The following is a 24,922-nucleotide window of genomic DNA, read 5'->3' on the forward strand; positions in this document are numbered from 1 at the left end:
ATTGAGGACCTTGATTACATAGATGAGATATTTCTTAGTTCCAGTTGGTATTTCTCATCTCTTGTCTTCTCTGATCCTATTTATACATTCTCTGTTTTTATCAGATGATTCTTCCCCAGAACGGACTGGGAGAGCGAGGTCCGGGTTTCGTTTTATTTATTTGCATGGATGTTGCTCTGAGTCTTCAGCCCTGGGCCCAGTATAACAGCATCTCAGCGGGTGCGGAGCGGGACAGCGGGCCGGGGGCGTGGAGGGGGCGTGGCCTGTTCGCGGGGCGGGGAGTGCGGGGCGGGGCTTCCGCGGAGCGCAGCGAGCGGGCACATCCCAGGTTAGCGGCTGCGAGCCGGGCGGCGGCGGTGGCGGCGGCGGCAGTGGCGGCAGTGGCGGCAGCGGCGGCAGCTGCAGCAGTGGTGGCCAGAGCGGATGCTTGCGGGCTCCCTGCGGCTCCACTAGTTTTCTTCGCCCCGCCCAGCGCCCACTTGTCTAGGCTGGGGAAGAAGACCAGAAGGTGCTCAGCTCGAAAACTCAGGTGTCTCAGCTTAGGGCCTCCTCGGGGAAGAGCTAAGTGCTCCCAGGTGAAGCCGGTGCCCGCGGGCGGTCCGTACACCCCGCAGCCCGCTCGCACCGCTCGAGAGCCTCGGCCGCTGTGTCTTCCACGCCTGCAGCTCAGCCAGGGTGCGCAGGGCCAGTGGGGTCCACTGAGGGGTAAAGGGGACCAGGACGGCGAGGATGGACGTACAGACCTGGCCTGTGGGCTTTCGCTGCCTCCTCCTTCTGGCCCTGGTTGGGTCCGCCCGCAGCGAGGGCGTGCAGACCTGCGAAGAAGTTCGGAAACTTTTCCAGTGGCGACTGCTGGGAACTGTCAGGGGGCTGCCGGATTCGCCGCGGGCAGGTAAGGGGCAATGAGGGGGTCGCTGGACAGGGGGCGTCCGAGCCTGGCCTTCGCTCCCCCAGGCTGCCTTGGTGGCACTCGTGGGAAGATGACCTTTCGGGCCCTGCAGCCGCGCAGGGTGAATCCCCGGGAGGCCTCCGGGGATGCTCGGTGCGGATAGCCTGAGTGCAGCGCAGCGCAGCTCTGGGGACCCCTAACCACGCCTGCGACGAAGCCCCGTTCTGGGCATCTGCTTCCCGCCCGGCTCCCTTCGCCTTGGAGGATGAGTTGGAAGGAACCAGGAAAGCAGACATCAGGGTGTGGGGGACACGCAGTCTAACTGCGTTTCTCTTCCGAGTAGGAATTTCCCCAGTGCCCCACCGGGGATTTCGGTTTGCTGCTTTCTCATAAGGTGGAGGGAATTAAATTGATCGCCCCAAGTTTGGTACTAAAAATCACAAACCTGCGATATAACCCTTTGCTGGAGAATGGGGCACAGACAAGGGCAGCCGGTCTCCTCTGTAATTAGGACTTGGACCCTGTGCACCCAGAGATGTGACTCTTAGCTGCCCCTCTGTGCCCTCGCATCAAGCCCTGCCTGGAGGAAACCCAACCACGCAGTGTGTCTCCCAGCACCAACGTAGTTTTTAGCCTGAAAAGTGTTAGGGCAACAGGCGATCAAACCGAACGTACTGGGGAGTCACTTGACATGGATGAGATGTACCAGCGTTCCAAAGGGAAAGATACAGTTTGTGTGGCCAGCGTGGATCTTGCTTCCTGTGAGGGCCTTTTGCCTGTGCTTTCGAACCCTGCTCCCCGTTTCCACCGCACCAATTTCCTTCTGCTGATGGGAGTTCCAGTGTAGGTTCTGTCTGGAAGAATAGGTCATAGCTGTCAAACGCAATAGCAGGTGTCTAGAGCTAAGTAAGATCTCACTAGAGCTGTGCACCCCTTTAGCTGTGACTATGAAGCCAACACAGACGAAATCTGTGAGGTTATTGGTTGAACAAAGAACTTGTGGAGGATGCTTAAGTCTAAAATCCCGAGTTTCCAGGGTTGGGGGACTTGCTTGTAGCACTGAGGAGGTGTGAGCTATAGCCGCTTTTCTTGATTGCTTTGCTCAATTTTAAGTCATCCCAGAAAGAAAATCTAGGCATTCGGGAACATTGACTCCATTTGAGTTTACATGACCAGTCTTAAACCCAGTTATTTATTTGTATGTCTGTCTGGTACTAGGTGCTTTTTCTATATTACTTGAAACAAAGTTGACATTCTCAGTTTAGGGCGATTCTTCTATCCCCAAACAAAATATCGCCTTATAGATCTGTATTTTTCTTAGTGCATTCTTTTCATTAGGAAATAAATCTCACTTTATTGGCTTCTGATAAAACTAAAGTGAGTTTGTGCGTGTCGGTGGTGAGAGTGTTATGATGTGAGATCTTCACCTGAATTATTAGATTTTTAGCCCCCAAATACTGTAACTTTGCCTGCTATGTTCACCGAATGTTGATGGCCAGCCCCTTCTCCCCAGTAACGCCCTGATTTCACTCCACTCTGGTATCTCAGTATTTCTGATATCTGCTGAATGCAACACATTGATTGGGTATTCATCTCTTTTGAAGATGAACTTTCCAGAGTATCAGTCACTGAGACAGTGTCTTACCAGGATGTCAGGGAAAACTAAAGCTCTGTCCTAAGGAGAGGGAAATGACTGTAATTATTTGCATTTGATACACATGACACACAAAAAAGTGCCATGACGACAAGGAATCTTTCTTTTCTAAGTCACTCTGGATTGTTTCCCCATTGCTAGTAGATTTTTTCAATCTGTGGCTGAAGGTGATGGAGTAATCACCGGAGCACTCACAGAAGAGGCTTAGAGACATCAGTGGTACTGGTGAAAAGAAATGCTAAGTTCCTTTAATATTTTCACTAAGAAAAAGTCACAGAAAAGTACTATGCCAGTTTAGATCCACCCCCCAAAAAAGGCATTCATGTAGGAATTTGATATAATTCTGAAGTTTTGTGTCTGTATTGTTGGTCATTCTTTTACAAATAATTCAGCAAAATATTAAACTGTTTTTTAAACACTGATTCCTCTCATCTCTCTAAAAAAAAAAAAAAACCTCAATCCCAAATTGAGTGAACCAAACATACCACATGCTTAATAAATACTTTTCTTTCTTTTTGTATTTATATATGATCTGCAACATTTAACATGATTGAATATGGTAATTGACTGTCGTATTTTCTAAGATTATCCTCAATCTCAAGAAAGAACATAATTTAGTCATTTCTACATGAGAATACAAATAGTAATATCTTTTAACAAATGTATTCATTTAGCGCATACCCTTTCACTGACTAAAACAAACACATTTAATTTGATTTTTTTTTTGGAAGTACGTATTTTTACTGCTTTCTTGCATTTCTTGTTCACAGTGGTTAATCCCTGAGATGTCTAGCCAAAACGCAGTTTGTATAATATAAGCAGGTAGAATAAGTTTTTAGTTTCTTTCTACCTTTGTGACTTTTACTTCTTCTGATAAAAATGCTATCCAAATTGAAATTATTAAAATTGTGAGAGCAGTGATTTAAACTGTTTCTCAGATTCCCCTCACCTTTGTTCTCTACCCTGCTCCAGTTCTTTTAAGCCTATTGAGCTCCTAAGGATGTTTGGATGAGAAATGTAAAAAAGGAGAGAAGGTGTAAATGTGATTAGAATTACAGATTTCCCTGTGTTCCGATTTTATTTTCTACGTAGTAGTCAAGGTGCCCTTTGCTCTTGTTTATTTTATTCAGAAAAGAACTGTTACTGAAAGTGTCTTTTAAAGGTCTTTTCATTTTTGTTTTATTTATTGGGGATGGGATAATGCTTTTCTATTAAAATTCTCTTTGCACATGCATTGTGCATTGTTCACACATGCAGTATTTCCTCTTTTAGAGGATAGTTCAGAAAGGAGAAGTTTATAAAAAAATACATTTAGATAATTTATATACTATTTTTTGAAATAGGCATGTTCGTTGATATAGAAATCTATAACAAGTATACTCTCGATATCAAGTAGTCTGTGAAAGTAACTTTTCCTTGGTAGATTTTGGCTATAAATAGAATAATAAAAATAAACTCTTGAAGTGTCTAAGTGAAATTTTAATACTAAAAGACCCTGTAAGCAGTGCTCTGAAGTTGTTGTTTTTTTAACTGCTTTCATTATAATCAAATCTTATTATTGCTGCAAGGACAGTGTAGTTTCATTCTCACACCTAAGAAAAATGATCTGCTTGGTAACCTTGGAGTTTGGAATTATTGGATAGATATTTGGCTTTCAAAACTTGGTTCTACCGCTTGTAGTTCTGCTTCATAGATAAATTATCATCTTGAACCTCCATTTTCTCATTTAGAAATAGGAATATTCTTAAAAGTGTTTGCATAGATAAAATGAAATAATGTAAAATGTCACAAATCCAGGCACATAGTAAGTGCTGAAAATATGTTCTTGTTGTCATTCTAATTTTTTTGTTTACTGTCTTGATTTTAACTTGATTTTTAAGGATGACATTTTAATTTTAGATCTTTATATATCAAAGGTGTCTTTACAGTAATGAGTTGGTTTCAAGTCAGAAATGATTATTTTTAAATTTGGGAAATGTATTTTTATCTAAAGTGATATCCATTACATTATGGTGAATATTTTGTTTATTTTTGTGAACTAATAAACCTCTATGAAACAAGGCTGCGCTGCTGCTAGCTGCAACGCCCGTAACTACTGCCTCCACTGCCACACCACCATTCTTCTGTCTGTAGGGAGGTAAAATAGTGCTTCTAAGGTGGTTTACAGATTCACACAATTAGAATGTTGGTGGCCATAGTCACTCATGGACAGTAATCTGAAATTGGGACTCTACTTCTCATGAAACCAATTTTGCTGTTTGAACAACATGTTTATGGTGATCAAATTTCCAAAGCCGGAATTGGGACCCGTCGTCTGACATTGGGGCAGATGATTAACATCAGGTTGCCCTGGGTTGAAGCCCACTAGCCAAGAACCACCGGAAGCAAGACTGTAGTAAAATTAGATTCATTTTGTTTGTTGCAGCAGGGGAGCTTGCACACCAAAGGGACTCTGGAGAGTTTTGTAGTAGGTAGTTGGGAGGGCTTTTTATAGGATTTGGGCTTGTGGTGGGCTAATTATAAGGAAGGTTTAATGAAATGGGGCAATTCAGGAATTGGCTATTTTGGTAACTTTTATCTAGGTGTTAGAAAGATTAAGGTAGGGGTAAATAAGTTGTCATAAATAAAGAAGCAGTAGTAGCTAGTGTTGGTTAAAAGAGGGGAATGTTTAGTTATTTTTGTGGTTGCAGAGTGCCTTTCTCCTCATCCTTTTATACCACAGGTCCCAAGTGGTCTTGCCTCATCATTGCTTTCTAATTCTGTGCATGTTATTTATCTTGAATTGTGAGCATCAAGGCCCAGTTCCACTGCCAGGACAGTTTGTCACCTTTTCCCTTGGGAAGTCCAGTCTGTGCTTTGATGTCTAAGAGAATCATGTGTTTCATTTTTCTCTAGGCCTTTAGTGCATCTTAATGATGGAGAAGTGAGTTTGATTTTCTACTTTAGGGTCGTAGAATCCAACGGCTCATCAGGTGCTGAATTATACTGATCACACATGTTCTGTCATGGGGTCAATTATAAATATTGCTGTCAACTATACATCTAGGGCATCAACTACAAATATTACATATGTCACCATTCTCTCTCCATCCCATAATTTAAGTTCCATTTTGCCGAGTGTCCAACATCCTATAGTTGTATAATTGGCTTAGGAAGGGTACAACTTGAGGAACTTAAGAATAATATTTTCCACTTATCACCCCCCAATCCCTATTATTTTTCCTTGTTTCCAGCCTGTTAAGGCTTTCTGGAAGATAGGTATTTTGGTGTGTAGGTATGTGTGTGTGTATAATCCACTTTCACATTGTCCTTATATTTGATAACAACACTTTCTAAATCTACATTTCTTTTATAGTTACCTGGTAAGACCAAGAACAACATTCTAGCTAGGTGCTTCAACTAAACAGACATGATTCATAGATGAATGGTCTCTTGGTATAATTGTTGAGCTGACAAACAACAGATCTGATTTGTTAAAATGGAGTCATGAGAGACTTCAAATATATGCCTGTTGAAATAAATTCTCTGTGAATGTGGTATCTGATCTACTTGGTTAAGTAACAATAGCAATTAATTTTAATAGATAATAGCCATTTTCCCTATCTAACTTTCTTTTATAAAGTCCTGACCTTCAACAAGAAAAGGCAGCACTGATTGTGCTCTCAATTCTTGAACTTTTCAGTTTTAGTAAATCTTCCATCACTAATGAGATTGCCCAAATTATCCTAAAATGATTATTCATTCCTCTGTGAATCACAACAAACAGCACAGCCTTTGATCAGCTGCATCAGGTCCACATATGGCTACTATGTAAGTTGAATGTGCAGTGTACCTTTACAGAAAGAAAAGATGTTATACTTCCATGTTTTTATGGAAGAATGTATGTTTTCTTAAAAATTTATAAAACTGAAAAGTACAAATAAAGTAAAATAATTTTACCATCTAGAAATAACCACCAAAACGCCTTTGCATTGTCTTTTTAGCATGCTCATCAGCCCCCTGCTAAGCATGACTATTTTTTGAAAGAACATAGAATAATTTCCTGTTTGAAAAACATGCCTTTTCCAATTATGAATATATCTTTATTTCCCATTTCCCATGCTGTTAAATATCTTTCTAAGCCTGATTTTTTTAAAGCGGCTGTATAGTATTGCATTAAATCTCTGTAGCATAAATTAAATTCACCTTTGTCGTCAGAACTGTAGGTTTCCAGTATTCTCTACTGTAAAGTCACATGGCTAAGGACATCAAAGGCACATGTGCCAAACTCTTACACAACTCATGGCTTTGTACATGATCTACATTACTATATGTTAGGGTTTTTCAACCTGAGTGCCATTGACATTGGGGGATTGGCAATTCTTTGTTGTGGAGTGCTGTCCTGTGTATTATAGAATGTTCAGAAGCATCTCTCACCTCCATCCACTAGATACCAATAGCATTACCACTCTCCACCAAGTTGTGATGACCAAAAATGACTCCAGACTTTGCCAACTGTCCCATGGGAGGCAAACTTGTCCTTGTTGAAAACTACAGGTGTGAACTCTTCAACCTGGGGTCCTTCACACACACAGACTGTGTAGTTGGCTTGTTTGCATGTCTTAGCTTAAATGTCAGCTCTTCACAGAGGCCTTTGTCAAGTTCACAAAACTAGGTTACACCACTTATTATTGTGGAATCCTTTTTGTTTCCTGCGTGGCACTTTTCACGGTGCCACGTTCCTTTTCTTTGTTTTAACTCTGGGTCTTTCGCCACTAGGTTGCGTACATGATGGAGACAGAGAACGTACCTGCCAGGGCCATTTTCCTGGGCGTGTGACCTGTGCAGTCAAGCAGGATCCTACACTCTGATGAACCGTGTGGTTGGTTTAATGTTCTCTTGTCACCCTATTGAAATTTTTTATTGTTCAGACAGGGTCTCACTCTGTCACCCAGGCTGGAGTGCAGTGGTATAATCACAGCTCACTGCAGCCTTGACCTCCCTAGGTTCAGGTAGTTCTCCCACCTCAGCCTTCTGAGTAGCTGGACCTATAGGTGCGTGCCACCATGCCCAGCTAATTTTTGTATTTTTTGTAGAGATGGGGTTTTGCCACCTTGCACAGGCTGGTCTTGAACTCCTGGGCTCAAGCAGTCTGCACACCTTGGTGTCCCAAAATGCTGGGATTACAGGTGTGAGCCACCATGCCTGGCCCTAATTGAAATTTGAACAAAAGGCCCTGCATTTTCTTTTTGCACTGGGCTCTGCAAATTATGTAGCCAGTCCTAATGTGTACCTTATTGACCGTGGAGTATCTGGTGAGTAGAACAGGGCTTGGCAGAGAATAAGAGTTTAAATAATTGTTGAATAATTTAATAAAGCTTTAAGGAGTATTTTGATACATCTTTTGAACTCTGTTTCTTAAGTTAAACTCTAGACATAGGCCTGTGGATACTCAATATCTCAGATTCTGCTTCTGTGTCCAGTGATATTTTTTGTTTTGCGATGTTATATAAATGGGTTAAAGATGGACCCCCATGTTTTTCTTACTTCTTCATAGCAGGCTAGGACCATTAGCCCAAAGCCAAATGGTACCCAACTCCGATTTTCATACATCCAGTTGCTTTAAATATAGCTCAAATAGATATATTTTTAGCCATTTAAAACCTACCTGCTTTGCCTACCTGATAAAATTTAACTGAATGTCTGCTAACCATAGATAAAATAAACTCTGGGACACTAAAAGACCCCAAGCCATTGATACCCTTCGAAGCTCTCTGACCCAGACACTTCCCATTTTCTAGTAAGTGATATCACCTAGACATGCAAGTCCCCTCTCCAATTTCCCCTTCTCCTGGGAGTTCTCTTGTCGTCATCTCCTTCTGGGTGGTAGCCAGGCACCATTATCTCTGGAAGGTCTCCTGTTGTGAGGGACTTCGCCTCTTGGCAACGTGTCAAAGCACCACCCAAATAAAGCTCCTTTTGTACTACTGCCCTCTTGTGGTCCTGTATTTTCTTTGATTAGCTTTGACATCCCGAAACTCACCACATATGGGTCAATACATATTTCTAATGGAAGGTAGGGACTCAAAGTAGCAATACTGATTTTAAATATATTTCTTTCTTTTTACTAGACTATAGGCTATTTGAGAGCAGGATCTGTGATTGATTTCCCTTTTGGTTCTGTAATTAGGCCAACATTTATAAATAAATAGTGATTTGTAGAATTGAATCTTATTTTTGTAGTTACCTAATAGGTTATTTATTGTGTTTAATTATTTTTATGCTTAATATTAGTAGAATGAGAAATATAGAGAGTGAAGTTTCTTAAAATGTATATGGGCTCAGTTGTGTTGAATGAATTGTTTTTGTGGGGTTAATTTTTGCTTACATAACTCTGCCCCAAATTTTATAAAGTGACCAAACCTTTTAAATTTAAAGGACCTTTTATCTGCTATCTAACATTTTTGAAATGGAGTAAATGAGTTGCCAGACAAAGATTTAGAAAGGAGTAGTCTCAAAGGTCCTGTAATGAAAAGAAAATTATTTAACGTCTAAAGGATTCATTTGCACAGCTGTTATCGTCATGTAGCGGGGCGACTGATCTGCCTTAGAGCATTGATCTGTTATTGAGAGAATGGAGAAAAATAAAGGTGAGCAGTTATAATTTGCATTTGGCTCTGGAATGGTTGGCTTGTGTATTATTTGATTTTTTTTTTGCAAAATAGTATTTTTCTAGGAGCAAATTAACAGTAAGGAACTAGAAAATAATTCAGCTTTTCCATTTTTCACCCTTGTTAATCCCATGTCGGGAGTAAAGTATACATCACTTATCTGTGGAACTATTCCTGAGCTGATCACTGTTTGTTAAAGGACACTGACTTGGAGTTCATTCTCCATTGTAGACCAACCAGAGGGACCACAGTTTTCAGCATAAGGAAACAAATAATTGCTATTAAATCACAAAACATGATATATTGTAGCAGGTATAATCTGTCTCTGAAATATTTCCAACAATTCCAATTTTAGAAATACTTGTCTTTTTAAAAAATTTATTTTTAATCGACAGATAAAATTGAGTGTATTTACCATGTACAACATGATGGTTTGAAGCACAATACATATGCATTGTGGAATGGTTAAATCTAGCTAATTAAACTATGCATTACCTCACCTAGTTACCAAGTTTGTTGTGGTGAGGACATTCAACATTCACTCTCTTAGCATTTTTCAAAAATACAATATATCATATTAACTGTAGTCACCATGCTGTGTAATAGGTCACTTGAATTTATTCTTTTCATCTATCTGTAAATATGTGTCCCTTGATCAACATCTTTCCAACTCTTCCTCCTCCCCAACAGCCCCAGCTCCTGGTAATCACCATTCTCCTCTGTCATTCTATGAGATCAACCTTTTTAGATTCTACATAAATGAGATCATGTGGTATGTGTCTTTTTGTGCCTGGTTTATTTCACTTAATATATCCTCCAGGTTCATCCATGTTGTTGCAAATAACAGCATTTCCTTATTTTTTATGGCTGAATAGTACTCTATCATATCCACATTTTCTTTGTCCATTCATCTGCTGATGGATACCTAGGTTTATCTAGTCTTTAAGATCTCTTTTCAATGGTATCATAGAAAATTATAATTTTTCCTGTATGAATTGTGGCTGGTTATTTGTTTAGGATATTTTACAAGGGCTGCTAGGAAATTTTACTGAAGTAGAAAGACTAAGTCAATGCTAATGAAACAAACCTGCATAATTAGATATGGTCCAGCTATTAACTTAAATATATTTCAAATGTAGTTATATTTAAAAGCTAGTAAATATTGTTTCATAACTTAAATTGTTTATTACTCTTATTAGGATAATGGGTTTAAATTACTAGTTTTTCTCTCCTCTGTGCTATAATAACTAAATCTATTTCAGTTCTTATAATTCCTTATAGGCAGCATAATTAAATAATCTTTGCAGCTATTTTGTTAGTCTTTTGCTTTTCCTTGTTTTACAGTTTCAAGAGAATTTAGCTCATGATTTCTTCAATATTTGCCTTGGGAGAAGATAAAATCTGAGAAGAGACTTGGATAAAAGGCACACCAAGAGTGTGTCTTCATTGATTAAATGAGCATAAAAATTATTTCTGGATGTCCTTGTTCATTACGTATATATTCTTTAAATGGAAGATTGTCAATATCAAATTACTTGTGCAGATTTATTTGCTCTTTGAATAACTCTCTTATTCGGTAAGGTTATACCGAGTTACATTTGGTTCATTTTCCTTTGATCATTGAGATGTCTGTGTTTAATGAGCTAAAACTGAAGTAGGTCAATAAAATGAAGAGATTAACAGCCTGTTCTCACCAGGCTTGGAATTCATTTTACTCTAGGGGGGAAAAAGTCATTTTTAAAAAAGGTATTTGATCAACTTAAAAGGTAAAGGGAATAAGAAAAACATGACAAAACTAAAAAAGCGGAGAAATCAATGAGTTCTTCAGGGTACTATTTGTTAGGTGAAGCTGTGTGGATCTGTGTTTGTATAGTTAAGAGTTTTCATTACAAGAGAAGAACCAAATTTTACTTCTTCCTTTGATAAGTTCAGAAGCACACAAAAAGCTTCAGGTTTTAAAATATTTCCTATTCAATTCATCTTTGGAAATATCTTACATAAGGAAAACTAGCAGTTATGACAAACCATGAAAATGTCATGGAATAAATAAATGGGAAAAGCAGACTTGTCGCCTTATTTGTTGCATATTATGATCACATATTTTCTTTTCTTTTTTTTGTCGGGGGACGAGGAAGATGCCTGTGTTATTTGTTTTTTCTCCCAACTTTCATATTAGATTCAGGGGGAACATGTGCAGGTTTGTTACTTGGGTTTATTGTGTTATCCTGAGATTTAGGATATGAATGATCCCATCACCCGGTTACTTAGCATAATTCCCAACAGATGGTTTGTCAACCCTTGCCCACCTCCCTCCCTCCCCTCTCTAGTAGTTCCCAGTGTCTGTGTTTCCCATCTTTATGTCCGTGAGAGCACAGTGTTTAGCTCCCACTTATAAGTGAGAACATGTGGTATTTGGTTTTCCATTCCTGTGTTAATTTGCTTAGGATAATGGCCTGTGGTCACATATTTTAGTGAATAATGTGAATAACGATGAATTTATAGTTTTGAAATAGGTTAGTCTTCACTCCATCACTTACTACCTATGTGACCTTTAGCAAATAACCCAACCTCTCAGAAAGTATTTTTCTTTATTCACAGGCTTGTCACTTTTCCCTTTCAGTGGTTTTTGAGAAGCATGTGGTATGGGGAAGGAAGTTTGTAAACAGTAATAGTCTCTACAGATGTGACATAATTGATTCTATTACAAAATGTTCTTAGATACATTTAAATAATTATTTATGCTTCGTCAGGGAGCAGACAGAGAAATCATAGTAGAATCGTTTCCCTTCTTTTTTTTTTTTTTTGAGACGGAGTCTCTCTCTGTTACCCAGGCTGGAGTGCGGTGGCATGATCTTGGCTCACTGCAAGGTCCGCCTGCCAGGTTCACGCCATTCTCTTGCCTCAGACTCCTGAGTAGCTAGGACCACAGGTGCCCACCACCACGCCCGGCTAATTTTTTTGTATTTTTAGTAGACACGGGGTTTCACTGTGTTAGCCAGGATGGTCTTGATCTCCTGACCTCGTGATCCGCCCGCCTTGGCCTCCCAAAGTGCTGGGATTACAGGCGTGAGCCACTACGCCCGGCCTTCCTTCATTGTAATGAAATACCAAAGTTTCAAATATTTGCCTCCCATCACTCACTCTCAAGGTATTAATCCTGTACTCTTAGGAACATAGTCCATGTTTTCATTATTTAATATACTAAATATTTTATTATTTGTAGTTCATTCATATGGTAAAATCAAATTTGTTTATTCATATACAAGGTTTAAGAACTAAAGACTGGGCTTTTTCACATCCCAGCACTTTGGGAGGCTGAGGTGGGCGGATCACAAGGTCAAGAGATCGAGACCATCTTGGCCAACATGGTGAAACCCCGTCTCTACTAAAAATACAAAAATTAGCTGGGCGTGGTGGCACGTGCCTGTGATCCCAGCTACTTGGGAAGTCGAAGCAGGAGAATCGCTTGAACCTGGGAGGCGGAGGTTGCAGTGACCCAAGATCGCGCCACTGCACTCCAGCCTGGCGACAGTGAGACTCCGTCTCAAAAAAAAACACTGGACTTTGGCAAAATAATGCTATTTGAATTAATTCAATTAAGATAAAGAGGGAGGTACTTTTCCTGGAAATATAAGATGGTTTTAAGGCTGAATTAATGTGAGTAGGGATAGATTCTCTAATGTCTGATTGGCTTCATCAGGTGAGCAGGAGTTACTTCTCTACTTTATTGTGTTCTTGCATGTCATAGAGCTGAGGGTCTTGGCACGTCCCCTATATTGGGGATAAGAACTTATCTTCCATATGAAAAGCACAAGGGTGGAGTGTGCTGGCGAATCTCTGTCTGCCCCTTCAGAAGGCCTCTCCACCCTGCCCTTTGTTCCTGGGCTCTATCAGTGGGCATTCTTGGCTCTGGCAGTTAATGGGAGGCAGTAGCTGCAGAAGGACTGGGCAAGTGGAGTAGGGCAGACATAGGTCTCACCTTTATGGAGTCACTACAGGTTGGTTATGACCCTTTACGTAAAACCACAGCTCCTGTTGAGTGTCCTCACAAGTCTCTGAATCCTTATAACTACTTTCTGTCTTTGCTCCCTAAGGGTCAGTATCAGTGACCTCACCACGGTTATTAGCTAGGGAATATTGCATGATCCTTACAGCTTTCCTATATCCTGCTCTTTATAAAAATTTTATTAAATCTAATTTTAGGGTGCCAGTCTATTTTTCTCCCAGGATTCTGTATGATAGCACTTTATATACTTTAAATACATAAAGCCACAGCTTTCAGAAGATAATTTGATTTGTATTTAAAATATATAGAAACATAAATCTGTTCTGGAGTTACTTTATAAAAGTTTTTAGAAGTTCTAGTCAATAATTTCTTTACTCACATTTAGTTGCTTCATAATCATGCTTCTGTTAAATGTTCCTTTCCCTCCCTTCCCCACCCTTTCCTCTCACCCCTTTTGTGAAGAGCATTGGCGGCAGCTGGCTCTTTCGGCTCCAGTTGAAAATATGACTGAATGGATAACACCCCATGATAATATGATAGCTTAATCCCCACCTACCCTATCAATTCAATCACCAAATTCTCCTAGATTCTGTTTCACAAATGCCTTTGTGAATTCTCTGCCTATCACTATTGCTATCACCTTGTGCCTTTTCGTGGCTGAATTGCTCAATCAGCCTATATCTGTTCTTAGCCCTTGCTAGTCCGTTTGCCAATAGATTCCCAACTGAGCTCCCAATAAAATCCAAATCTTATCTTTATTTCTTGTTCACTGCCTTTCTTAAAAATAAAATAACATGATTGTATTTGAATACATAACTTCTGTACAATAAAATAAAATGAAATACCACAGTGAAATGGAGCCCTGTGACATTTCATCTGTAATGCACAGCAATCAAAAGGTTAGCATCCTTAATCATAAATGAACCCTCATAAATTGGTAACAAATACACAAATATACCATGTGAAATGAAAAAAGAACATAAAGAGGAAAGTCAAATAATGTAAATGACTACTATGGATATGTGAAGATTAGTGAACTTAACAGAGGAAAAATAATTTCTCAGGAATATGATGTTATCAAAGATTAGAAATACAAATAATCTAATGTTCCTGTGACTGTAGGAAATAGAGCATTCTCATCTACAAACACTGAAAAAGAAGACTGATAAAGACTGTCTCTGCCTTCTGGAGAATTCAGCAGTATGAATCGAAGTTTAAATGCTGTGTACTCTTTGCTCAACTTACAGGAAAGTATTCCAAGAAAGTAATTGGACAAAATTCAAACTGATTTATATATAAGCATGTTCATTGTAGCTAATGTAAACATCTATGAAATGATAAATTATGGATAATTATGTGGACATTAAATGAATAAAGGTAAAGCTGTATAAATAACCAAAGTAGAGGCCTAGCTTGGTGGCTCACACCTATAATCCTAGCACTTTGGGAGGCCAAGGCAGGAGGATTTCTTGAGCTCAGAAGTTCAAGACCAGGCTGGGCAAATAGGGAGACTCCATCTCTACAAAAAATTAAAAAATCAACCAGGTGTAGTGTTGTACACCTGTGGTCCTAGCTAATCAGGTAGCTGAGGTGGGAGGATAGCCTGAGCCCAGGAAATCAAGGCTGCAGTGAACTATGATCATGCCACTACACTTCAGCCTGGGTGACAGAGACTCTGTCTTAAACAAAACAAAACAAAAAAGCCAGAATGAACAAGTGACTTAAGACATCATTAAGAGGAAAAAGCAAATATGGCCCCACTTAAAAAAAAAACTACTTACATATCAATTTATGTATTAACAAATCCCAAACAATGTGGACAGAATGCCATTAGTGGTAGATAGCATTAGAGAATAGAATTCGTTGGAGAAAATGCAGTGAAGAAGTAAAAATATATACTTTACAAATTTCTGTGTTTGAATTCTTAAAAAAGATAATTTAAAAATTAAATCAGATTTTAATAGTTACCCTGTGATTAGTATTTATAAATGTCATTCACACTTACAGGAGCACTGAGATGAAGGCCTTGCCATCCCATCGTCTTGAGCTTCTCTGTGTGATAACACTTTCTAGACTCCTGGGATTGAGTCCAATAGCAGCAAAACAATAGTCACTCTCACTGTTCTTTATCCTAATCATCTTGGCTCTGATGTAGCTTATCGACTCTTGGCAATCTGGCCCCTTCTTCTTTAGCTTCATGTGCTCTTTCTCCCCATTTGGAAGAGTCTGTTTTTGCTCCTGAGCTACCATAAATAAAATTATTCCTCAAAAATCATCCCTGGAAACACTGAGATGATCTAAACTAACTTCAGAGCCAGGAATTATTTCTAAAGTCACCTTCAAATCAGAGTACCTAATTATGGCCATATCTTTAAGAACAGAGAAACATCATTTCTCTCTTGGACTGTCATGATAGCGTATTGGTTTTATTTGCAGTTTTATCTTCATTGGAAGCCATTTCTCCCACTGCCTCAATGGTCTAGTTTCCCCTACTGCCTCAATGATATAGTCTGGCTGTGTCCCCACTCAAATCTCATTTTGAATTCTAGTTCCCGTAATCCCCACGTGTTGTGGGAGGGACCCAGTGGCAGGCAATTGAATCATGGGGGCAGTTACACCAGTGCTGTTCTTGTGATAGTGAGTGAGTTCTCACAAGATGTAATGGTTTTGTAAGGGGCTTTTTCCCCTTTGCTCAGCGTTTACTCTATCCTACCACCTTGTGAAGAAAGTGCCTGCTTCTCCTTTGCCTTCCGCAATGATCATAAGTTTCCTGAGGCCTCTCCAGCTACGCAGAACTGAGTCAATTAAACCTCTTTCTGTTACAGATTACCCAGTCTTAGGCAGTTCTTTATAGCAGTATGAAAATGGACTAGTACAGTGATGTTTCCATATGGAAAACCTGATGCCATTGCCTCTCTAAACTGTTCACACCTTAAGATTTCAGTGACAGCAGGCCAGTGAATTGGAGTACATTGAGGCATCTCAAGGGACAATGAAGACAAAGGAGGGGGAGGGATGCAGATGGGCTAAAGCAATGACAATTGGGACTAGAGTGCTTACAAATCTTTCCGTTTGGCTTTTGCATAGTTTTTTCTGCTGCAGAGTGATTTGCTTCACATAACAGAAAATATGACTGCTATAACGCTTCCACCAAAAGGGAGAAACTGACCATACTCTCTTGGTCATGAGTTTAAAAATTTCAAGGAGGGTGTCGCCTTATAAAGTATGGCCATTTTCCAACTAACTGTGAAAGTGGGTTGGAGGGTGGAGGAGAGGGTCTTAGAAAAGCTGTGCAAGTCATATACATAAATCCACAGGGGTTTGATACACATCTTAAGGCACCATTCATGGTTCTCTAGTGCTATGGCAAAAGCTCAAACTTCCATGTCTTGCATTTACATTTCTCAGGGATATAAGTCCTTGTCTCCTGTGGCCTATCCACTGTTTCCTACCTTGCCTCCCTGTTGCTGGAGATAACCCACCATGGGCTTTGAGCATCCCTGTGTGTTTTGACTGGGCATGCTAACAATTGAAGGTTCTGACTTCCCTCTGCTTGGGCCATGTGTCAGTGTTGTGTTTGCAGTGAGCAACTTTGAGGGATGGTCTCCGTCACAATAAAGAGAAGGATTGCTTAGGCTTGCTGTAAAAGTGGTGAATCCCTACCAAGTTCAGTGTTCTTCCCCTGTAACACAATCCTCTACAAGTGCAGGCAACTATTTAGACTCTTGTACAGCAGGGTGCTAACGTGATGTTCACGCTATTTGCTGTGAGTCTCCTGTTTTATGCCAGCATCCATGAAGCAGCAAGTAGGGGTAACGTGCAGACCCTTCACAACTCCCAACAACTTCCCCCAGTCCACTGCCACACATAGATCTGGTGTTTCACGTCATCCATTCCCAGTGCTTTTGGTTTCCCCAATGAGCCACACCTTTTTATATGTCTTGCCTGTTGTTGCCTCTCTGTGGAATATAATTTCCTTCCTTCTCTTCCCCCATTCTTGTCTGACCAATCTGAGTTCAAATTTGTTTTGCTACTTATCAGCTTTGTGAATTTAGAGAAATTTAACTATATTAAACAAAAGTTTTATAAAATAGGAATATTTTTCTACCTTGTAAAAGACATTTTGCGGGCGTGGGGTGGTGGGGGCTTCTAAGGAGACTATAAACCATCTGTTTAACCAAATATTAAAGATGTTGCTCAGTCTTCTCTGATCCCTTTTCATGTCTCTCCAAGAAGGTGATACCATTTCTTCCTCTGTGCTCCCACAAAACTTAGTGCATCTTTTATAGCATTTTATCACATTAATTTTTTTACAAATGTGTTTCCCACTAACCTGTGCCCTGGAGGGAAAATTTCATTGTATCATTTTTGGTATCGTTAATAACTATCACAGTGTCTTGTACAGAACGGGTGCTTAATCAGTATTTGATGAATTTATTTGATTTATTAATCAAAGAACAGGAAATTACCCTGCAGTGTAGCAGAGGTGGGAGGAAGACTGCATATCCTGAGAAGTACCTTGAGGAGGGAGGCAAGAGTCCACGTACAGTATAGTGCTGCCCATTTTCACCCAAAAGGTAGAAACATGTAAATTTATGAGTCCTTCAGCTGCCATTTTTAAGAACTCTCATTAAGTTGACCTCAAAAAGAATAACTAGCAAAACGCAAACTGTGTGCTGCTGTGTTTTACTTCTGTTAGCTGTATAATAGTGTTTTAGGAAAAAGGGTCTCATTACCTTGGGAGAAATGCTGCATCCTAAACATGTTTCTTGAAGAGTCACAATACATATTAGAATTTTACATCTCTGAGAAGTACTATACTTGAGAGAATTCATTTCTTTTATTGTTATGTTCTAGGGTACACGTGAACAACATGCAGGTTTGTTACATATGTATACATGTGCCATGTTGGTTTGCCGCACCCATCAACTCGTCCTTTACATTACGTATTTTTCCTAATGTTATCCCTCCCCCAGCCCCCCAAGCCCCTGACAGGCCCCGGTGTATGATGTTCCCCGCCCAAGTGATCTCATTGTTCAGTTCCCACCTATGAGTGAGAACATACGGTGTTTGGTTTTCTGTCCTTGTGATTGTTTGCTGAGAATGATGGTTTCCAGCTTCATCCATGTCCCTGCAAAGGACATGAACTCATCCTTTTTTATGGCTGCATAGTATTCCATGGTGTATATGTGCCACATTTTCTTAATCCAGTCTATCATTGATGGACATTTGGTTGGGTTCCAAGTCTTTGCTATTGTGAATAGTGCTGCAATCATTGAGAAAACCAGTTTATTTTCATAGGGAAAATGTTTTTTGACTTAGCCCACCTTTTACCATCCCCTTGAAACATTTTTTACTTTTACGTCTTTTACTTAATGCCAATTACAGAGGCACTTCTTGAAAAAGTGGATGGAGCAGAGGAGGGTGGATGGAGCAGAGGGTGGGTATTTAGAAGGCAGAATTGTTAGAACCTTTGAGGGAGAAATAAGAGTCTAGTATGATTCTCAGTTTTAAATAGCTTTCAGGGAATATAAGGCACTCTGTAGGGAGGAAGGTACAACATTGGGCATGTTAATATTAAGGCTACTGCGTCATACCAAAGTTGTGATGTGTAGTAGATAAACATATAGGTCCAAATATCATTTGAGAGAGAGTGGCAGCCGAAAAAGATTTAGAGATCATTGGGTGTGTAGGTGAATTTCTAGAAGTAGAAAATAATTCAGGGGCAGAACTGAGAGATGGAACTCGAAGTAACACAAATACAGTAGCCCCTGCTGTCAGCCCACAAAACAAAGATTCTCTAAAGACAAGGAGTTCATTCTGAACTCAGCAGAAGCTTTGCAGGCAGAATATGTGTGCTGCAACCATGGGTGCATTTGAGAAGGTTGAGGTAAGGGAAAGATTTTAATAGCAAAAGGAGGAGTACACTAAGTTGTTTTGAAACAAAGAGAACACTGGATACAGGGACTTCTGGCAGGAGTTGACCAGTTTACTACTGGAGACAATGTGCCAGGTCAGTGTTCCTGTGCATGCAGTTAGCTGTCCTTGGGACTGATGTAGCAAGCAGCAGTAAGGAGTCCATAACGAAAGTTCTTGTTGTAAGCGTATATGCCCACAAGCCCTTCAGGTAGTCTTTGTAGTAGTTCTTATCACAGGCATGTGTACACAAAGGCCCTCGTCAGAAACTCCTGGCTTTATTTATTTTGTCAGGGTGTGACGCAACTGACTTCATTTTTATTCTGATACTTTTCACACATCTTATGTGTGGTTTTACTTTCTGAGGTTTCCGTTACCCATGATCAACTGTGGTCCAAAAATATGAAAGGGAAAGTTCCAGACAAAAACATTTATACGTTTTAAATTGCTTGCTGTTCTGAGTAGTATGATGATCTCTCTTACCTTCCAACTCCATCCTGCCTGGGACATGAATCGTCCCTTTGTGCAATGTATCCACACTGTCTGTACTGCCTGCCCATCAGTCATTTAGTAGTCACTGAGTTGTTACCAGATTTAAAGCATGTCGTATATAGAGAGTTTAGTACTATGAATGGTTTTAGGCAGCCACTAGGAGTCTTAAAGGAATAGGAGGCAGAAGATGATCCAGGGATATTCTAGAAGTCAAGAAGAAGAAAGGGTTTTGAGAACTGGGGAGTAAATTGAGTCGGAGTCCATAAAGATGTCAGTGGTGTTTAGAAATGGATAAATGTCTCTTGGATTTAGCAAGTAAGAGTCCTCCACTTATCTGGGTATATGCATTTACCAAGGAGTGCTAGGATCAGAATTTAGATAGTAGAATTGACACAAGCATGAAGTGGAAACAGCGAATTCAGACTACCCTTTCAAGAAGCTTGATTCTGCAGGAAAGAAAAGGCTAGAGTATAGATTGTGCTTCTTGTGTGTGTTTGTTTTGCATAGTACACACTTCACAAATATGTCTGTAGGTAACAAAGTGATGGGGTGAGTGTGGAAGGAAAGGTGAATGGGTGAGGCAGCAGTCACAGGCAGACTTTCTGGCTATGTTAAGGGTTTTGGACTTTATTCCAAGAGCAGTAGAAAGCCCTGGAAGATCTTTTAGCAGAAGTGCCATGATCAAATTTGCATTTTAAAAAATACCTTTCTGTTCTGTAGGGTATCCCTTTAATACTTCTTTTCCAGGTGTGAGATTAGAGTGGTTGTAGTATCAACGGGAAGAAGTGGATTCCAAACTTATTTAAGGTAGAATCAGTATGATTATGATTATTTTCTTCTGCTTGTCTTGTAACAGGAACCTGTTAAGATATTTCTGATGCATCTTTTCAGTTTTACATACAGCTGAAATCAGTCCTGAAAGACAAAAGGTACATACTGACCTTGCATTCATGATAATTTGAATGACCTTAATTATATCGTGTGTTTTGTATAGCTATTCATATGATGTATACTTCTCATTACCTGGTTAATATATTCTTATGCTGTATGACCCTTTTATTAGTATGCAAGTTATAAAACTTCAAGAATAGCTAATAATTTGAGACAGAAGGAATCAAGCAATTCAATGTCTTAATAGAAAGTTAGCTATAGCTTTCTATTTTATGTGTGTATTTATATTCTAGCTCTTTTGATATTAGTTTAAATGAATGTACAGATATTATATGAATATATAATCTGAAAATAATAATAGTGAGGCAATGAATATGAGCACAAGCATAAAAATAATCCCCAAACTAAGAGTAGTAAAAATAATATGGAATTAGGTATAAGGTTAGGACACAAAATACAGGTACATTTTATTTTAGCAGAATAACGCCTCAACACTTTCTGCTAGGCTGAAAGTTTTGGCTCTGGGTTTACTATTAGCTATTACAAAGAATAATCCAGTCAACAACGTGATTCACAGCCATTATTAGAAAGAGAAAGGAACAAGAAAATTTTCATGGATTCTTCTAGAATAGACTGTATAATGATACTAGTAATAAGCCAGTAGGTAAATTTTCTTTAACTGAGAGAAGACTCTCTGTGGAATATTTGGATTGTGGTCATCCTGGCCAGGAAGAGACAAACTGCAGAGGCAACTATTTCTATGCAGTGAGAAATAAAATTGTGCCTGGTAATAAGGCATATTAGATTGAAATTGAGATATGTTGTTAGAATAGAAAAAAATGATCAGATCAAAACTTTTAAACATGCGAATTGATCCTCCTGATGGCCATTACCTATGGAATGCTTTTAGCAGGATGTACCTAGTTGGCTGCTGCTTATGGTAAGCAAACCTGGAATTTTTGGATTTATGAGTCATGGACCACATGAAGTTGTTACTGTTAGTTATGTCACAATTAGACTACAGAAGATGTTTCATGACCAAATGGCCTTTCTTGTTAAATGAACAGGTGAGTGGTTAAATTTGGGCCTGGGTTTATCCCAAAGTAGCAAGGAAGGATCCTGGGGAGCTGCAGGGATGGCCTCAGACTTCTTGCACTTCCTGTATCTCATGATCCTGGTATCCTAAGGATTATTAGTAAACTCTGATACTGGGTAAGATCTCTGATTCTGTGCATCAGATTTGGCAATCCAACCCTTTTTGTTACCTCAGCCTAGTGAGCTTTGTTTCTAGCCTAGTGAGCTTTCATACTTGTGGGTTTCCTTTGTTATTCGTTTAGTAAATTTTATTTTTGCCATATAAATTATAAAATAACCATTCTCCATAGTGAATGATGGATGTCTGTCTTATATTTTATGAGAATATAGCTGTAATCCTCATAGTTCCTGGATCACACACTTCTGTACCCTTGCTTTTCAAAATTAGGAAACCAAGAAGGATCTCAGTTTTGGGCACTCCTGGCTTTCAGCATGTCAAGCTGTTTATTCTTTTTTTATTTTATTTCTTACCCTCAGAGCCAGCAGCTTAACTACCATTACTTTTTCCTTTCTGCAATTATTTTTCGATTTACCTTCAGATATTTTGTGAAATAACCTTATCAATGTATGCATTTAATGTATTTCCTCTCTGGTATGGTTTGGCTCTGTGTTCCCACTCAAATCTCATCTAGAATTTTAATCCCCATGTGTAAAGGGAGGAACCCGGTGGGAGGTGATTGGATGGTGGGGGCGGTTCCCCCATGCTATAGAGATAGTGAGTGAGTTCTCACGAGAGCTGATGGTTTTATAAGGAGCTCTTCACTCTTCTCTCTCCGGTTGCTTTGTGTAGAAGGTTTCTGCTTCCCCTTCTGCCGTGATTGTAAGTTTCCTGAGACCTCCCCAGCCATGTGGAACTGTGAGTCAATTAAACTTCTTTCCTTTATAAATTATCTAGTCTTGGGTAGTATCTTTACAGCAGTGTGAAAATGGACTAACACACTCCCCCTCAAAATAATGTGTGAATAAATTTATGTTGGCATCTTTTGGTGTCTTAAAATGGAGAATTTGTGATCTTGGAAATCAACTCATGAGCTACTCTATGAGGCATAATTATGCTCTCAGGAGCATATTTCTACCAATCATTACAAATTAACATCATCTTCCGTAGTCACCAGGAGGTAAACTGATAAACACTTTCAAGGATTTTAGCATCATTCACGTTTTTCTCTTAGCTTCTGTTCACAGAATCTGTTAGCTTATTTCCTTGTGTAGCCTGGGGTAGAAACTTCTCTAAAGGTTATAAAGAACTCCTCACAGTTATTTTTGGATGTGATGCTCTCTTTTAACAATTGTATACTATGCTGACATGCCTCTTCAGAAATTGTATTCTAGTTATAAAAGAGCACATTTTTATAATTAGGATAATAATTGTATTCTAATTATTATTATGAAGGGAATAATAATACTTACCAATGTGGAACTCAGAAGACTCATATTTTAACTCTTTTTTTTTCTTCCTCATCCTCCAAATTATGATAAAAGTGAATAAAGGAATGAAAGAAAAAAAATAAATCCTTTGCACTGCAATGGAATATTGGCCAACACCAAAATGCTTGACAAATGTCTGTGTGATAAAGTTCATGGAAGAAAAGAATGAGAGAAAAACTAATAAGCTTACAGTTGGCTGTAGCTTGTAAAAGAAAACTTGCTCCAGAAATAAGGACTGTCACCCTCAGTATAGTTTTACTAACACCTTTTGCCTCAGAATTATAGAGGCCTGTAGAGAGGGTGGGCCATGAGACAGTAAGAGTGGAAAGTATTGACTGTATTGATGTCTTTTAAAGTGCTCCATATATTGGAATTTACAAAAGTATATGTACTCTAACAAGGCTGGCATGCTATGTAAAGCAGGTCTCCTGCTAAAATTGCCCACAATGAAGTCAGGAGTACTAGCTGGAGAAGGAAGCATCACCCTGGAGCCAACAGAAACACAGCAATGAAAATGGGATGGAGCCTTGAAACGTCCAGCACCTTTCTGATGATGATCCTTCCCTATGCCACTGGGACTCCTGAGTCTCTCAGCGCTAAAGAAGCATTACAAAAAACAAAAACTTAATATCCCTTTCTAGGCCTAGAAGTTGACAATAGAAACCTACAAATTCTGACAAACTCAATCTCAACTCCAAATACTTTGTGAGACAGATAGCTTTGGTAAGGTGCATATAAAAATAGAAAAATAATTGGATTTGTAAAAAGCAAACTCAGTATTTTACTCTTAAAGGTGTCGCCTTAGTCTGCCTTCTGTTGCTATGAATGAATACCTGAGACTAGGTAATTTATAAAGAAAAGACATTTAGGCTGGGCATGGTGGCTCATGCCTGTAATCCCAGCACTTTGGGAGGCCGAGATGGGTGGATCACCTGAGGTCAGGTGGTTGAGACCACCCTGGCCAACATGGTGAAACCTCGTCTCTACTAAAAATACAGAAATTATCCAGGCATGGTAGTAGGTGCCTGTAATCCCAGCTACTCTGGAGGCTGAGGCAGGAGAATTGCTGGAACCCAGAAGGCAGAGTTTGTAGTGAGCCCAGATCATGCCATTGCATTCCAGCCTGGGCAACAGAGAGCAAGACTCCGTTAAAAGAAAAAAGAAAAAGAAAAAAAAAAGACATTTCTTACAGTGCTGGAGGCTGGGAAGTCAGGTTGAGGAGCTGCATCTAGTGAGGGCCTGCTTGCTGGTGGGGCCTCTGCAGAGTCCTGAGATGCTGCAGGTCATCACATAACAAGAGTATTCATGAGAGAGAGCCAACATGGTTTTTATAACAGATCTACTCTCATGATAGCCCATTAATTCATTGACACCTTAATCTATGAATGCATTAATTTATTCAAGAGGGGAGAGCTCTCATGACTTAGTCACCTCTTAAAGGCCTCATGTCTTAATACTGTTACATTGCAGGTTAAGTTTCGACATGAGTTTCAGAGGAGACATTCAAACCATAGCAGAAATGCACAGCAAAAAAAGTACCTCCTTAACTTGAATTCACGCCTTATGTTGGATTCATAAAGACAAAACTGCACAATCTTGAAAAATAATCTGGGAACAAGAAATAATTCTTGGTAAAAATCATGGATTTCTTGATACGGTGAGGTCTGTGAAATGTAGGCTAAATATAAAAGCTATTCTCAGAAATACAGAAGAAACATGACTGAATCAGACTTGAAATGGTATAGTGTAATGGTTAAGTGCATGAGTTTTGGAGCCACCCTGCCAGGGCGCATGTCTCCGCTTTTTAGTAGACATTTGTATTATTGCTTTGTGGCTATTTTTATTATTGAAATGGTATATATTTTGGTAAAATTTTTGAATTTAAAGGATTAAAAAATCAT

At 39.5% G+C, this 24,922-nt stretch overlaps 1 protein-coding gene across 1 annotated transcript in view; it reads left to right on the plus strand.

Annotated features, from left to right (window-relative positions):
• Positions 1–321: 321 nt before the first annotated feature.
• The window catches only part of GPC5 (glypican 5), a 746,563-nt gene continuing 721,962 nt past the window's right edge, over positions 322–24,922 (plus strand). The window contains exon 1 of the mRNA XM_032151100.2: positions 322–892. Coding sequence (XP_032006991.2) covers positions 730–892 — 163 coding nt within the window. The 5' untranslated portion in view covers positions 322–729. The remainder of the gene's footprint in view (positions 893–24,922) is intronic.

The sequence above is a fragment of the Hylobates moloch genome, unplaced genomic scaffold (assembly GCF_009828535.3).
Source record: "Hylobates moloch isolate HMO894 unplaced genomic scaffold, HMol_V3 SCAFFOLD_4, whole genome shotgun sequence".
In the NCBI taxonomy this organism is placed as follows: Eukaryota; Metazoa; Chordata; class Mammalia; order Primates; family Hylobatidae; genus Hylobates; species Hylobates moloch.